General features: G+C 38.4%; 1 protein-coding gene across 3 annotated transcripts; it reads left to right on the top strand.

Moving 5' to 3' along the window:
* The first annotated feature begins 1,126 nt into the window (after nt 1-1,126).
* Nucleotides 1,127-1,807, top strand: LOC114028230 (polyglutamine-binding protein 1). 3 transcript variants are annotated; one of them, XM_027842477.1, is made up of 3 exons: nt 1,127-1,406; nt 1,493-1,503; nt 1,586-1,807. In XM_027842477.1, exons 1-3 carry the CDS (start codon nt 1,127-1,129, stop codon nt 1,805-1,807), a joined length of 513 nt encoding a protein of 170 aa, XP_027698278.1. The 3 variants fall into 3 exon arrangements, with proteins under 3 accessions (XP_027698278.1, XP_027698287.1, XP_027698270.1); XM_027842486.1 differs by lacking the exon at nt 1,493-1,503 and having other exon boundaries at nt 1,127-1,327; nt 1,514-1,807; XM_027842469.1 differs by having other exon boundaries at nt 1,127-1,807.
* The last annotated feature ends 15,804 nt before the right edge of the window (nt 1,808-17,611 follow it).

Here is a 17,611-nt window from a genome sequence, read left to right as displayed (position 1 = left end):
AATCCCAATTCCCATCCCCCACCACTCCTCAAAACTTTCCTATTTTCCTATAATCCAGCAAACAAAATATATAGTAAGGCATAATGGCAGCACCTCCTGGATTATATTTTTAAATGAGCCTTTATTGCCTTTACCCAGAGGAGTGGGGAAAGAGCCTTCTAAAACCTTAAAGAGCTTTATACTTATATTATTAGTTGTAATACATAGTAGTATGCTGTCAAACACTTTTGGGCAGGACTCCGTTGGTTCCTTCCCCTCAATTCCAACCACGTAGGTGGCTGCTTGTTCTGCTCACACATAGGAGAGTATTAATCTTTTCTAGCAGATTTGAATTTCGTGGAAACTATAAAAGCTGTCGAATAACATTCGGCATTGTAGGATTTGTCATTAGACGAGTGAGTTCAGAAATCTGTTGCAATTTCCTGCTTTACTCCCAAGTCATGTAAGGTGAGTAGAGTGTTTGTTCTAACAAGGTGAAACACTGAATAAAGTGAGTGCTGCCTTGCTGCTTAATGAACTACGTTTGATTAGCTAATTAACCTCACAGAGCATTTTGCAAAAACAACAAAAATCTTATTTAGCGCCACTGAAAAAGACGGTGAGAGAGAAAGAGAGCTTCTGGCTATGTTGTATAGGAAAAAAAAACAAACACCTATCTTACAATTATTTCAAAATCAGCTGTGTGTGTGAATCATATTGTGGTTGGTACAAAGATCAAAAATCGATACTAAAATAGAGTATAGGATGCATGGGGGGGAAGGGGGGGAGAAAAAGGGAGAAACTGTAGCTTAGCCCCAGAGGGTAGCCCTCCCAGGAATATATGCACACACACACACACCCCCCACCAGCAACTGCGCAGGCCCAGAACACAATTTCTCTGAAAGGTCCCCCCTCCCAAAGGGGGCGGGGTCTCACGTCCCAGCGCCTGTTGAGCCGGGAGGCGGGGAGAAGAGCGAAACGGTAGTGACGTCACGGGGCTGGCGCCTCAGCGTGCCCCGCCTTGGTTATCTTCCAGAGCAAAGCAGAGGAGAGGTAGAAGGGGCCTGCAAGGGTGAGAGGCGGAGGTTGTCTGCTGCAGCAGCTTCCCCACGCCCATCCCCGCCAACACCTCCCCAGACTGGCCGCCATGCCTCTCCCCGCAGCCCTCCAGTCCCGCCTGGCCAAACGAGGGCTCCTCAAGCTCGTGGATCCCGAGCCAGAGGAAGAAGTCATCGCCGAAGACTATGACGACGACCCCGTGGACTACGAGGCCACTCGCCTCGAAGGCCTGCCCCCCAACTGGTACAAAGTCTTAGACCCGGCATGCGGCCTTCCCTACTACTGGAACGTGGAGACGGACCTCGTGTCCTGGCTCAACCCCCACGACCCCAGCTCGGTCATCACCAAGGCGGCCAAGAAGCTCAAGGGCGGCTTGGAGCCCGAAGAGAAGATGGACCGCGGCCACGATAGGCCGGAGCGCGGAGGCTACGACAAGGCGGAGCACCGGTACGAGAAGCCAGAGCGGTACGAGAAGCCGGAGCGGGACGAGGCCAAGGAGTGGCGCTGCCACCGCCGGGAGGAGCTGGCCCCCTACCCTAAGAGCAAGCGAGCCAGCCGCAAGGAGGAAGAGCTGGATCCCATGGACCCCAGCACCTACTCGGATGCCCCCCGGGGCACTTGGTCCACGGGCCTCCCCAAGAAGAACGAGGCCAAGACGGGCGCCGACACCACGGCGGCCGGCCCCCTGTACCAGCAGCGGCCGTACCCGTCCCCGGGAGCAGTGCTTCGGGCCAACGCCGAGGCTTCCCGGACCAAGCAGCAGGAGTGAGCCCGCCGGTCGGCCAGCCCCAACCTCCCCAGGAGCCACCGCCTTGGTTTTTGTAATAAACAAAAACTTTTGAGGGGAAGAAAAGAGGGTGGGTGCTGGGAGGTGGGGTGGGGAGAGGTAAGAAAAAGAAAAGAAGACCACAGGATGTGCAGGTACAGCAGCACCAGCCTGACCCGTTTAAAGAGTGAAGACGCTCCCGCAGAGTGGGAGATGGGACAAAATACTGGCTATGACTGTAGGCATTGTTTGGAGGTTTGCCAGTGCAGACTAATACACACAGGAGGAAAGACAGTTTTTGTGGCATTCAAGGGTAGCTTTTAAAATATTTCAGAAAGGAATCCTAAGCTTTAAAGATGGAAGGAACTATGGACTTAATCTGAAGATTTCTTAGCCAAGGGCTTCTTGGACGAAACTGCCTGGAGAGAAGAAAACAATTTCTTTGACCAAGCCTGCTAGTGCACTCTACTGAATGCTTGGGCCCAGTAGCAGCAAGAGACAAAGCCTATCACAAACCCAAACCTTGCTCTTTATTATCTTTATATCCTTTTTCTGCCATGTACTGGCTCAGAAGTACTTGTGCACAAGTGTACATGGGCCATATTCTAATTTTTGAGACACCTGGAGGGGGAACAAAAACCAAATAGTAATTTGTAACCTGCATCCAAGATTCAACCCAGTCTTTGTAAAACCAAAGTTATGGGGTCTGAATCTTGGATTTATAGTTATTACAACAACAGGACACATGAATGGGGTTTTTATTTTCCAAAGAACTTTCACATTTAATGGTCAGTCTAGTTGTCAGTGCTCTCTTTTCAAATTATCAAATATTGTGAACTTACCTTGTTTGACTTTTGTATCCACCAGTAGAATTTAAGGTTCTTGAGGGCAGGAACTATTTTTTTTCTGTGTATTTTCATTGCCTAACTTAGTGCCTTAAGCTTAGTAGGCATATAATAAATGTTTGTTGAATGTAATAGTCTAAATCCTTCTGTTTACAGATAATTAAACTTGTAGGGGGAGAAAGACTCAAACTACAAATTAACAACTGAAATAGTTTCTCTCGTAAAATATTTATGAGCATCATTCATTGAGTGTATTGATGAAAATAGGAGAAGGGGACAGGCTTTTATGAAGAATTTTCTATAATAAACCACATCTTTACAGTCACATAATTGATTGAAAGATGGGAAGAATATATGATCTGCTGGGGCTACTCTTTATATGCCAGAAGGGGGGCGGTGGTAAATCACATCTTTGAATAGAAGGAAAAAAAAACAGCTTTAAAGGTACTATTTTAAGTGTCTTTCTAATTATTTGTTAAGATTGTGGTATAGAATTCAATAAGTGATCATATAAATATGTTGATTTTAAGCATCAACACAATATGCACATGAAACAAGGCATAGAACAGAAAAACGTGCTTACCAAAAAATGTTTTCCAGTGTCCTAGAATAGTATGCACAAAATTCAAATACCTGAACATTATTCCCAAAAGACAAAAAGTTCTCCACGTGGGCTTACTTGTAGATAGCATTGAGATTGCAACAAGGCTCAGAACACTGCAAAGCCCAAATAATTCTATGGTTCCACAAAATAAATTGTCCTAGAGACATTCAGGAAGAATAAAGTGAATTTTTTTAAAAGGGGGAGGTGGGGAGAGAAGAGGGAACAAAAGTTGCAAGGTTGGGGAGTTAAGATGTAAGAGACTTAGAGTAGTGGGTGATGAACTCTCACTAAGTCCATGGCAAATAGTAATAACTAGTCTCAGAGTTAGGGCTGTGGGAGAACCAGATTAAAACAGTGGAAGAAAGGGACTGGAATCAAAGAAGTAGAAAGGGAGTTCTCCCCCAAGAAAGAAAAGGATGCCACTAAAGAATATTCCAGTGAGGTGGAAGGGAAGCATGTGTCTAGTAAGAAATGAGAATTTCTTCAGAGGTGTGAAGTCATGGATTTCATTTGGGAGTTGTTTGGATATTAGGGAACTACATTTTCAGAAATGGTTGCACCTCCCAAGGGTACATCCTACTTCCAGGAAAAGGGATGTATGAATATCAAGGCCAGCAAGACCCAGTGTATGCTGAATAGCAGCAGAGAAAGCATAACATGACCTTTCCACTATCAGAGTACAAATTCATGGCAGGTGTAGGACTACACGGTGCAGGATTTCATATGACAAAGTTTCATGAATTGTTATACCTTGGGCAAGAAACAACAGAAATAGGAAGAATCGGGGTAAGATCTACAAAGGCAATAAGAAATGAATAGAAAAGGGAGCTAAAAGTTGGTATGCAAGAAGCTTTACCTTCATGAGGGGCACAATTTAGAATAAATAGGCTGTGAATCCAAAAATAAACTTCCAAGTACACAAGAAGGGAAGAAGGACAAAGCAATGAAAAACTTGGAAAAGTGCATAGTGAACAAATGTTACTTCACTGCACAAGGAAAAAGAGTCAAAAGGAAATAGATGAATAAAAATATAGATAGACAAACTAACACCTGCAAAGTAGATAAATTAGGTAAATTCAAAGAACATGTGTGATAGGTAAATGGAAGGGAATACTTGTGACAATAAACTTAACAGCAAAGTAGTCTGAATAAAATGAATATAGGGATGGGATATTTGAGACTTTAAAAAGGAAAGGGATAAAAAAATATCAAAAATAAATGGGAGAGGATTCTGGGAAGATGGTGGAGTAGGTTAAAAATTCCCAAGCTCTCAAGATTTTCCCCCACAAAACAGAGTGCTGGTAAAAATAAGAATAAGGGAACCATAGGGGTCCTTCTGGGACAATTTGAGAATATCTGAAGGAAAATGCTGGATGAGGTTTGGTCCCTGTAAAGAGTAAACACCTCCAGGTAAGGGTCTGTTTAAACAAGAGGCAAACCCAGGGGTTAGCTGGGTTGGGAAGGCTGCCTCAGCCCCAGCCACAGGAACTTTTCCCCCTCTTCCTCCACCCCCACCCTGGACTGTGAGGGGATTTGGGCATCTGAGCTGGGGAAGATCGAGGGAATCTCTGCTGACAATGCCAGACCCAGCTGTGCTGCTGAGAGGGGTGAGAAGGAACCAGCACGTGGCAGATGAGTATTTAAGTAGTGGGGCAGGACATCCCTGGCAGTAGGCACTTACTGGAGGCTGGAGGTTTGGCTTTGGTTCCAGACTAGAGGGGAGAAGTGAAGATGTGAGGCCAGAGGCACCATCCCCCATACCCTAGAACTAGAGGTGATTACAAAAATTAAGCTATTACTACAAAAAAATGCACACAAGCAGAGGAGAAAGAATCCAACCATAGAAAGTTATTATAGCAATAGAGAAGACCGGGGTTCATCTTCAGAGACAGATATTGAAGCAAAGAAACCCTCTTCTACCCACAAAGAGTAATGCAAATGGTCACCTGCCCAAAAAGAATACATATACAAACTTAAAAGAAAAAAACAAAAAGACTTTAAAAATCAAATGAAATTGAGGAAAAACAAAAAAAAAAAACAAGATTATGAAAAGAAAGTCAACCAATTAGAAAAGGAAATCAAAAATCTTAAGGAAGAAAATGACATTTTGAAAATTAGAATTGGGCAAGGGGAAGCCATCAAAGTTATAAGAGATCAAGAAATAATAAAACAATATAAAGAATGAAAAAATGAAAGAGAAAGTGAAACATCTTATAAGAAAAACAACTGATCCCGAGAACAGACCAAGAAGAGAAAACATAAGAAAAATTGGACTACCTGCAAGCTATGGTCAAAAGAAGAATCTTGATACAATAATACAAGAAATAATTAAAGACAATTGTCCTGATGCATTAGAATAAGGGGGAGAATAGAAAATTTAAAAAAATAGAAGAAAATAAAAATAAATAAATAATAGAAAAAAATCCATTGATCACTTCTTGAAAAAAATCCAATGATGAAAACCCATAGGAATGTTATAGTCAAATTCCCAAACCCCCAGCTCAAGGATAAAATATTAAGAACAACAAGAAAAAAAATAATTTAAATATGACAGTGCCACAATAAGAATCATACAAGACCTAGCAGCAGTGACTTAAAGGACCATAGGTCTTGGAACACTATGTATCGAAAAGCAAAAGAACTGAGGTTCTAGCTGAAAATATCATACCCAGAAAAATTAAGCATAACCCTGAATGAAAAAAAAATGGACATTTGATCAACTGTCAGACTTCCAGGATTTTGTTTAAAAAAAAAAAGCAGCAAAAATTGAACAATAAAAGATTTGACATACAAGAGCCAAGAGGAACATAAGATACATACCAAAAATTGATTCCAAGGGATTCAATAACAGACTGTTTACCTTTTATGTATGTCTAAGATTGTCATTAACAATTGGGAAGTTTCTAATAAAGATTGGGGTAGACCTGAGTATGATATGACTTTAAAAAGTAAAACCATCTAGGAACAGTTAAAAAGAGCAATTATCTTATACAAATGAGGTGTGAGAGGAAGAACTACACAAAGGAATTAGATGGGGGAGGAGGGTTGGTAGTTCTGGTAACCTACTTTCATTGGGAATGGATTCAAGAAGGAACAATACATATATATCTAGAAGAGTATAAAAGTCTAAATTCAGAAGAAATAAAATGGTAAGGGAATAGGGAGGGGGAAAGGATAAGGAAGGGATCTCTAGAGGGGAGGGTGAGGGAATAAGTTAAAAGGGGGTTGTAGAAGGGTGTTGAAATCAATGAGAATGTGAGGATAAGGGAGGAATCTTTAGAGGGAAGGGTGAACGAATAAGTTAAAGGGGGTTATAGAAGGGTGTTTAGATTTATGGGAATGAGAGAATAGGGGAAGGATCTTTGAGGGGGGGGAAGGTGTAGGCCAAGTAATGGGAGGGCAAGGTAGTGGGTAGAAGTAAGGTAGAAGTAGGGGAGTTAGAAGGAATAGGAAATAAGAGATATGCATAAACATAAAAACAAAGATCAGGTGTAGAATTTGTTAGGGAAAGTGTATGTCTGTACATATGTATGTATTTATATATGGATGTGTGTATATATGTATATGTATATGTATATATCTGCATATAAATATAACCACACTTAATTGTAGCCTTAGGGGTTGGGGAGGGAAAGGGGAGAAAAAAGAATAAAGTGAAAAGTGCACAGTAGAGAACAAAAGAAAATTTACAAGGAAGCAAAGAAAAGATGAACAGCTCTCAATACAATGTGTAGTATTTATCATACAGGCTTTCTTGAAATGAAAATTTATTGCTATATAATTTTAATCCTCATGTTCTGCTGTGCACATTACATGCTTTTTTTCCCTTTGTATTTAAGTTTCAGTAAGTTTGTGATATTTCTTTTTCTTTATTCTGTATTTGAGTTCTAGTGTCTGAGTCTAAAATAAATAAATAAATAAATGAAAGAAGATACAAACTGACAATCATGCCTTTAAATATAAGTGGATTACAATCTAATGAAATAAGAGAAGCAGAATGGATGAGCCCAAAAATCTGCAGTATGTCAGAAACACATCTGAAAAATAAGACTTGCAAAATGAAAGCAAGTTGTCAACAGGCATTTATTATGGACTTACAATTCCCCATACAAATATAAGCAAGAAGAAATAATCCCTGCCTTCAAGGAGCTTATACTCTGATTGGGTGGAGAGTGTGGAGAGGAAAGTACCCACTTAAGCATGATGGTAAAGTCTAAAGAATAAGAAGCAGAGCTGGGAAAGGAAAGAAAATTAGTTTGGCATAAAACTTGGCACGAACCAGGTTGATTTCCCCAAAACAAAAACAGGTGTTACAATCATCCTGTCAGACAAAACAAAAATTAAAATTCATAATGTTGAGAGAGATAAAAAGGGAAATCACTTTATTCTTAAGTAAACAAATATAATACTAGACATATACCAAATGGGCTAGCATCTGAATTCATAAATAAAATGTTAAAAGAATTGCAAAAAGGCCTAGGTAGTAAAAAGAATTGTATGAGGCTATTTTCTCTTTCAGACTTTCAGAATTAGACAAAAATAGCAGAAATCAAACAGAGGAGAAAATATAGACCTGAACAAACACCTGCTAAAGAAGATCTGAAAGACTTGGGGCATCTTCTGGATGACAATATAAAAGAATATTCATATTTCTCAGGACTGTTTGGAAAACAAGAAAAAATAATGATGAAAACAAGGAACACAGACAAAAGATGCAGACCTAAATGAAGAATTAATAATGATAACCTTAATAATGAGTGGATCAAGGAGCAAATTAAAGAAATAATAACTTTGTGAAAGAGAATATTGTTGTTGTTCATCTTTTGCTCTTGAAGACGACTAGTGACATCACAGGGTGATGTCTTCACTTGCACAGGAATTGAATTTAAGACAGGCAGAGTTGCACAAAGTCACAGAGTTGTCAACGTCATTCTTTCTTCCAGAGTCATTGAAGTCCAGTGGCAAGAAAGAAGGCAAGACAACTGGCAGTGGCCCAGGATGCAGTGGATGACCTTTACATCTTCAAGGTCTGGCCAAGCTATAAACATTCCACAGCACCTGCTTTAGACACTTTCATAGACATTAGAACAAATTGTTCTACTGGGAGATGTCTTCACATGTTTGGGGTAGACATCCCCCTAACTCATCAGCGGGTTTGAGGCCTTTTGGTTACCCTCAACCTGGTTTAGACCATCTATAAAGATGATTTTACCATGGTGTGGTCACTGTGCATGCTACAGGTTCTTGGAGCCACAGTATCATGATAGCCAACCAAAAATTTTGGGATGGAGACAAAACAATCCTCAAAGGGAAAAATTGAATCTCTCAAAATCCACATTAACAAAATAGGCAAGTGAAAGATTATGTATGCAATTTAACTTGTAGAAAATCAACAAGGAGAAAAATTAAATACAAAAGGGGGAATAATGAAAATTAGAAGAGAAATAGCTCAGGTAAAAAATAAAGACTATAGAAATGATAAAACTAAAAAAAATGGTTCTTAGACAAGACAAAACTGATGAAACTTAAACAAACTTTTTTTTTAAGAAACTGGAAAATTAATTGCCAAAATGAAAAATAAAGTGAAATCACAAGAGAAGGAATTTTTAGAAAATCAGAACCAACTATACAAAATGTATTGTTAGCAAAACCTAAAACATAAAACAAAAAGTAGATAATTATTTACAAAAATATAAAATACTTTAAAAACAGAACTTGAAATAAGTAACTAAATAACCCAATTACAGACAATTAAATTGACAAGTTACAAAGGCATCAACAATGAAAATGACCCTTGTCCAGATAGATTTACCTATAAATTATATTAAACATTTTAAGAGCGATTAATATATACAGAAATTATTCTCAAATATTCAGAAATAACTTATACTTTTAAATTCTTTTTATGAAACAATTATAGTCAGTACATAAACCAAGGAAGGAAAAAGCAAAGAAATAAAACTAGAGAGTAGTATCAATAGTACATATTGATTCAAACATTAAAAAAACTATAGCAATATATAATAAAATAATTATAATAAACTTAGATCCATATAGGCATTTATACTAGGATGTAAAGATGGTTGAACATTAGGAAAAAATAGCATAATTAGTTGTAGTTTTTAAAATACTCCAAACCACGTGATAATATTAGGAGCTAAATAAAAGCACAAAACTTATCCTAAACATTTTATAAAGTGTAGATGTAAATCACATTTTTAAATGAAAACAGGTAGATGTTGAAAACTAAAAATAATATTTTTTGCACTAGAGAAAAACAAACCCACATGATAAACAGGTAGAGGACTAAGCCTTTGGAAATTTGTATATGTCAGGCACATTTGATGTGTTGGCTGGTTTTACCATCTGTTTTTTTCCTCTCTCTTTAAATCTTTGTTGCAGGAATAATTCACTGTGCAGAGGAAGATGGTGGTGGAGGGAAAGATATATTTCCTTCCAAAATGTGATATAAATCCAAAGGAAAACAGCTAAAGAGAAGGACTGGTTATGGAGGCTCACTTTCAGTAGTAGAGAAGAAGTAGCTAAGGTGGAAAGGAGAACAAGTGGTCCCCAAAAGTTCAGAGCTTAATGGCTTAGCTGGGGGTTAAGGAACAAATACTTTTATTAAGGGAATTTGTTCTGTGAAGTTTGAATTCAGTCAAAGGGCCACACTTGAGGACCTAGAGGGCTACATGTGGCCCTGAGGCCACAGGTTCCCCACCCATGATTTAGGCCCTCCTGGATATGATTTCTTAAGGTCCAGGTTAGAGGATGAGGCAGCAGCAAAAAGAGCAAAAAAAGGAAGAATGGAAGAAACGTGATTTTATTAGCTGGAAGAACTCCATCTATGTGGATTACAATCTATCACATATAAATACATATGGGTCACATACAAATATGCACTGAAGCCAGTATATGAGCCTGAATTTTCCAGACTCCAAGCCCAGAACTTGATCCACTTATTTTCAATACAACTATAAGGATAGGGAGCAGGGGATAAACTACAGTGGCATCTATAAAATATTAAAAGCATTTTATTTTTTAAGAGCAACTAGCATCCTCATGAAGAGTAATGATTGAGAAAAGATTATCCAAGTTGGCAATTGAGAAATCCTTGGTATTGAGAATTTTAAGGAGATGGATTTTATTTCTTCTAGCCTATTGAAAAGAAGGAACATAAGAAACACATTTCTGGCTTAGTCCCTCAGTGGTAATGAAGTAACTGATAAATTCAACCCTGGCTTTCAGGAAGCTGGCTACTATACAAAAGACAGCTGTATGTTTTATAATCTGAGAAGATGAGAAGAACAGAAGGTTTACTATCTTGTTAAATAAGGAATATCCCTTTCTAAAAGGTTTGTATTATAAATTATCTTTCCTCTTGCTGATTTTCTGAAAAACAAGCACATAATGTAAATGTTAATCTTTGTAATGTTTTTACTTCACATGAGAGATCTACTGATCCACAAATTATGTGCATATTTTATGAATACTGATCAAAACAAAAATTTGACAGTAAATTGCAGATTGAGTGCACATTGAGTCAAATAGATGCAAATTAGATGTGGATTATCTGGGCTAATTTCTGCTTTCTCATTCCTCTGGCAACTATAATGAAAAATGGGGCCATCTCCAGTCGTCCTGATTTATATCTTGCCACTGGACCCAAATGGCTCAGGAGGAGAAAGTGAGGCTGGTAGCTTTGCACAGTCCTCCTTCACTTAAATCAATTCACTTACAAGTCATGCCATCACCTTCCTGATGCCATGGTCTTCTTCAAGAATGAAGGACAAACAACAACAACAATGAAAAGTATTTGGTAAATACTTTATGTGGATACATGCAGTAAAATGAATGAGTTGAACTAGAAGAGATATAATCATTACCTTTTAAAGAAAACTATTAAAGTACAATAGAAGCCAGAATTTATAAAGTGACTGAGGACCGGAACTATCTTTATCTGTCTGCCTGTGTATCTGTCTTTCTATCTATCCATCTATGAGATAAGTAATGGAGAAATCTGATACACTCCCAAGGTTTATACCTGGAATATTATGGAAAGTGTCTTGAGACTGATCAAACCTGATGACCACTACCCAATCCTGGTAATAAATGCAAGGCAAAGAGAATACCAGAAGCCCAGGATCATAAAGCCCTGTACAAGAAACTAAGGGCTTTAGGGATACAGATGTTATTTTAATTGCTGCGCTCGCTGAATTTTGGGGCATCAAGAGTGAGTAGCATTTTAGAAATGAACAGTTGGCCAAAGAGATGATGTCTGAAAACAGATTGTGAATATCCAGGCTGCTGTTTAAATATATGACTGAATTCAAAAAGGCAGGAGATAAGATCATGCTGTCAGTTAAGATGTATCCAAAAATAGATGCTATCAAGAGAAACAACATTAAACTAACAGTGTACTTCAGTTAACCAGTGAATGAGCAAGCTTTGATTAAGCACTAACCAGGCACTATGCTAAGGAGATACAAATGCAATGAATGAACCAATCCCAACTCACTCAAAAAGAGCTTATATTTTAACAGGGGAGATGAGGACATATAGAAGTATATTCTGAATAAATATTTTGAAAAACATAAATAAAAAATAGTTAAATATAAGCTAATTTGAGAGGGAGGGAGTGCATTAGCAGTTGACAGGGTTAGGAAATGCTTCATGTAGAATGTGGTGCTTGAATGGTATCTTTTTTTTTTCCAAATAATTCCTTTAACTTCATATTCATTGGTGGCAAATTCACCCTTTTCATTTTTTTAAGTTTTCAAATTTATTTTGAACTTAGTTACAAAATAAGAAAAAGAAAACATTGCCTTGTACATAGCAGAACATAAGAGAGGATTCAATATCAAGCAATAATTTTCCATTTCAAGAAAACCTATATAATAGGTTTTCTTTGCTTCCTTGTAGGTTTTTTTTTTTTTTTGTTCTCTGCTGGGCACTTTTTATTTTATTTTTCCCCTTCCCCTTCAAAGAAGGCTATAATTAAGCATGATTTATATACACATACATATCTATAAACATATACATATATTTACATATTCACTCATACATATATATGTAAGACCATACTATGCTTATTTCAACTAGTCATCTTTTCTGTGAAGTTGAATATCATCTACTTTCATAAGTCCAAGTGTTTCTATGTTTTCCTAAATCAAGCAGCTCATCATTTCCTACACCATAGCAATATTCCAACCCCATCACATTCTATCTGAGAAATTGTCTATTAAAGGTCCCCCCCCAATGTTCTGTATTCCTTCTATTATTGACTGCATAGGTTTTATTTGTATAAGAAAATATTAATTTAAAATAATCAAAATTATCCATTTTACTCTTCAGCAAACCTTATAAAATGGTTTAAGGTGTAATATGACTGAATCTGCTTCCTTTACATCTTTTTTTTTCCCCTGGTTTCTTTGAAGTGCCTGACCTTTTGTTCTTCTAAATGAACTTTGTTATGTTTTCTAACTTAGTAAGATTTTTTTTAGTAATTTAATTGGGATAGCATTACATAAATATATTAGGTAAAATTGTCATTTTTTATTATAATGGCTCTGCCTACCCATGAACAATAAATATTACTTCAATTATTTAGATCTAGCTTTATTTTTATATCATTATATTCATATAATTCTTGTGTCTGTTCTGGCAGGTATATTCTCAGGTATTTTATATTGTCTAGTTATTTTAAATGGTCTAAAACAATATTTAATAATATGGGGGAACCATATTGCAGTTTCCCTATTTTTTTCTTTTAATTAAATCTATTTTACCTTTAACTTTGTCTGAAATCATGATTGCTATCCCTGCTTATTTTATATAATAAATTCTACTCCTGACCTTTATTTTGTTTGTGTATATCTCTCATTTTTATAGCATTTCCTGAAAGCAACATATTGTTGAATTCAAATTTTTAATCTGCTATCAGTTTCCATTTTATGGGTAAATTCATCCCTTTTACATTCCAATCTATAATTACTTGTTGCATGTTTTTCTCCTCCTTATTTTTCCTCATTATCCTTCTTACCCTATTCACTCTATCCCTCCTCACTCCTCTGCTTTGCTTCTACCTGCTGCCTTGCCCTCCTATTCCTTACTCTATGCACCCCTCCAAGAATCCCTCCCTTATTCTCTCCCCCCATCCTTTATAATTTCTTGTAATGTATCAAGATTCTTTTTTTAATCATAATTTTCAGGCAGTCTGATTATTCTTAGATTATTTCTCCTCGATCTCTTCTCCAGATCAGTTGTTTTTCTGATGAGATGTATCAAATTTTCTCCTATTTTTTTCCATTCTTTTGATTTTGTTTTATTATTTCTTGGTGTCTTAGAGCATCATTAGCTTCCCTGTGCCCAATTCTAGTTTTCAAGGAATTATTTTCTTCCTTAAGAAACTCGATTTCAAGTTGGTTGATGTTCTTTTCATAATGTTCTTGATTTTCTTGGATTGCTCTTATTTTTTCTACTTTTTCCTTGATCTCTCAACATTTATGAGTTGAAGCTAAATAGCAGAAAATATCAACACATTTCAACAAAAGATATGTGCATACTAATGAATTGAGCATGTATTTTAAAGAAATAGAAAGCCAATAAATTCATCATCTCAAAACAAACCTAAAAAAGAAATTTTGAAAAGCAAAATTTTAATAAGTAAAATTGAAAAGATAAATGCAAAGCTTTTTTAAAAGAAAATTTAACAAAACTAATAAATCATTAGTCTATTTCATACAAAAGGAGAAAATCAAATTATCAAGATTTAAATCAAAAGGAAATTTCACAACAGGAAATTAATACAGTTACCAAAATCTCCTATACCCAATTGTTCACAAAACTGAAAACTTAAAATAGATATTTACAAATGCCAAGTGCCCAAAATAACAACACAGGAAATAGATGTTATAAAAAACCCAATCTTGGAAAGATAAATTGAGCAAACTGTATGAATTCCCAAAGGGAGGAAAAATGCTCTTAGACTAGATGCATTCTATGCATAATTTGAAGAACAAGTCCTATGATGTAGAAATCATTCTTATTAAAAGACAAAGAGGGAAAAATGGCAAACATTCTAGATAAGGAAAAAATGTGGTACTGGTATTCAAACAGAGAGAGGTAAAGCAATTAAAGAACTATAGACTAACATGACTAATCAATATTTAAAACATTTAAAGTAAAATATTAGCAAAGAGGCTACATCAACAGATCAAAAATTATTCTTTATGACCAAGTTGAATTTATGCCAGGAATATAAATGTGTGGGACAGAGACCACTACTCAAAATCAAGACAAAGACTTAGATACCTTGAAAGCAGAAAGGAGTTTATTGCTTTCTCATGAGAAAGGGTACTGCCCCTTGCCGCACTGACGGTGCCGGCCAGGGAGTACAAGTTGGTTACTGAAAGCAAGACTTATTTATACCCTAATGCAAGCTCCTCCTCCCTAACCCCCTTCCCTTATCCCATTGGATGGGCTTTAGGGGGTACAATCTATTCACGGAAATCTTCCCCAGCAACAAAAAGGCAGGAAGTTTTGCAAGGGTGAACAGTTTGGTTGGGGATAGAGCTATTCTTTAGCTATGTGCTTAAAAAAAAAAAAAACAGGATCTGAGCTGTGGGGCAGGGGGAGGGGGGTTGACAAGGTCAGAAAGGTATGTGTTTCAACAATACAACTAAACTCTTTGAGAAGGCCATCTACAACAGGTGCCTTCAATTTCTATCCTCTCACTCTCTTCTTAACCTCTTACTATCTGGTTTCTGACCTTATCATTTAACTGAGACAGATCTCTCCAAATGACCAGTGATCTCCTAATTACTGCTGTTTGTGAGAACTATTAACAAGAACTATTAACCCTTTGAGGAGGCTTCACTTCTGAGAGATCATTTCTCACAATTCCCCCCTCTTATTTCTTATAATTTGAAGCCTCCTCACACCATTGTTGGAATATTTCCTCCACTAAATCTTAAGTACAACCTCCCTGGTTTGAGTGGCCTGATCTGCTAATGTCTCCGTATTTTTCTTACACCAAGATGAGGGAGAGGGAGGCAACATTCGAATCCCAGAAAAAAGTAGAATTATGACCTGGTGCATAGCAACGGAAATGACTAAGGCCAGAGGCAAAAGAAAATATCTGCAACAAAGCAAAGAAAAGGTATAGCAACTAACAGAAACAATAAAACCACACAGTCACTTCTTCAGTCAATTTTAAGGTTCCAGGATCTTGGGATGCAACAGTCCACTGGGTCAGAGCTAGTACCGGTCCCTTCACTCAAGTGTGATGAGTCTAGCCTCTTTCCCTGGTTCGAACAGCAGTGTCAGCAGTGAGGAGAATCTGGTATGGACCTTCCCAGGTGGAAGTCAGCTTTTCCTCCCTCCATGTTCGGATCAACACCCAGTCTCCAGACTGGAACTTATGGACTGGAAACCCTAAAGGAGGTGTTTGAACAATTATTCCCTTCTTCTGTAGCATTGACAATTGTTGTGCTAAAGATTGAATATATTCCCCAAGGAACCTATCTTGTAAGAGTGAGAGAGGAGAGGTCGAAAGGTGGTGTGAGGTACGAGTGACCATAAGGAAGTTCATAGGGGGATAAACCAACATCTCTCCTGGGCTTTGTCCAGATCCTAAGGAGTGCTAGGGGTAAGCATTTTGTCCAGAGCAACTGAGTCTCTATCACTAATTTACTTAATTATTTCTTTATTTCCTGGTTCATTCTCTCCACCTTGCCAGAAGAAGGAGGATACCAGGGGGTATGGAGTTCCCAGGATATTTCTAAAGCTCTCATAACAGACTGTAAAACTTTTGCTGTAAAATGAGTCCCTTGATCCGAGTCTATATGCTCCACCAGACCACACCTAGGAATTATTTGTTCCAACAGGATTCTAGTGACTGCAGAGGCAGTAGCCTATGCACCTCCACCCAAGAGGTGAGGTGATTCATGATGACCAGCAGGTACCTTAGCCCATCCTACTGGGGGCACCTCAGTGAAGTCCACCTGTATATTTCAAAAAGGTCTGATACCCAGAGCCACCCTCCCATTTGGGTCTGGCGTTGGCTGTACTTGTTTGTCCTTCGACACACAATGCAGCCATCGAACATTTGGCATGCCAATGTGTATGTTCCAGGATATACATACCGGGTCAAAACTGTGTCACACAGGTTCTGGACATCCCAATGGCTGCCCTGGTGTAGGTGTTGCAGGACATGCCTCATACTAGGCTCATTTAGTACCTCACACCTGTCAGGTAGGAGCCACCTCCCTTGAGGGTCCTTCTTGGCATCTAGATCTACTGCCTGTTGTTCCTCTTCCCTAGTCAGGAGTGGAGGAATCAGGCTGTGATCAAAGGAGAGAATGAGGGCCAATATAGGTTCTTCCCTCAGTTCTAGTTCCCCAGGCCTCTTGGCCTCCTGATCCATCAGCTGGTTTCCCCTAGCCTCAAAGGAATTCCCCTTCTGATGGCCACTCACATGTATCACAGCCACTGCCTGAGGGAGCTATAAATTCTCCAAGACTTGCTTTAAACAAGGTGTCATGGGCCAATTCTTCTCCTTTACTATTTACCATGCCCCTCTCTTCCCAGATTTTTCCAAAAACATGAGTCACACCCCAAGCATATTTTGAATCTGTGTAAATGTTTCCTTCTGTTCCTTTCAGTAATTTTAAAGCCTGATTGAGAGCATAGAGTTCACAAATTTGTGCTGACCAATTGCAGGGGAGTGTCCCTTGTTCTACCAGGGAAATTTATCTTCATCAGTAATAGCATACCCATTCAGCCATTTTCCTTCCACCATCCGGGAAGATCCATCTATAAATAGATTGTTTGTCCCAGGAATTAGGGACTCCTGTAAGTCCTCCCTTGATTTAGTCTGGTAGTCAATTAATTCCATACAACAATGCATTTCTTCTTGATCCTGATTTGAGTTACTAGTAGGAAAAGCGGTCGGATTCTGGTTGCTGTCATAAGCAAGGATCAAGTCATCCTTTTCCATCAAGATGGCCTCATACTTAAATGTCCTTGAGTCTGTAAGCCACCACCCTGCTCTCTGATTGAGTATAGCTCTCACCTGACGGGAAACACTGACTATTAGGCTTCCTCCAAAGGTGAGTTTCCTACTATCTTCCACCAAAAGGGCAGTGACTGCTACTGCCTGAACACATGTTGGCCACCCTCTAGCCACAGGGTCTAACATTTTTGAGAGGAACACAACTGGTCACAGCTGCCCACCATGGGTTTGGGCTAGGACTCCCAGGGCTATTCCTTTGTCTACATTCACAAACAGGTGGAAGGGTATGTTCAAGGAGGGCAGGGCTAGAGCTGGGGCGGGGGGGGGGGGGGGGGGGGGGGGGG

This window comes from Vombatus ursinus, unplaced genomic scaffold, assembly GCF_900497805.2.
Source record: "Vombatus ursinus unplaced genomic scaffold, bare-nosed wombat genome assembly UNPS02004868.1, whole genome shotgun sequence".
Taxonomy (NCBI): Eukaryota; Metazoa; Chordata; class Mammalia; order Diprotodontia; family Vombatidae; genus Vombatus; species Vombatus ursinus.
The sequence above is the reverse complement of the archived record's forward strand: the minus strand, read 5'-3'. Positions and strand labels throughout refer to the sequence as shown.

Coding starts and splice junctions, on each gene's coding strand:
- LOC114028230 (XM_027842469.1), top strand. CDS start 1,127: ATGCCTCTCCCCGCAGCCCTCCAGTCCCGCCTGGCCAAACGAGGGCTC.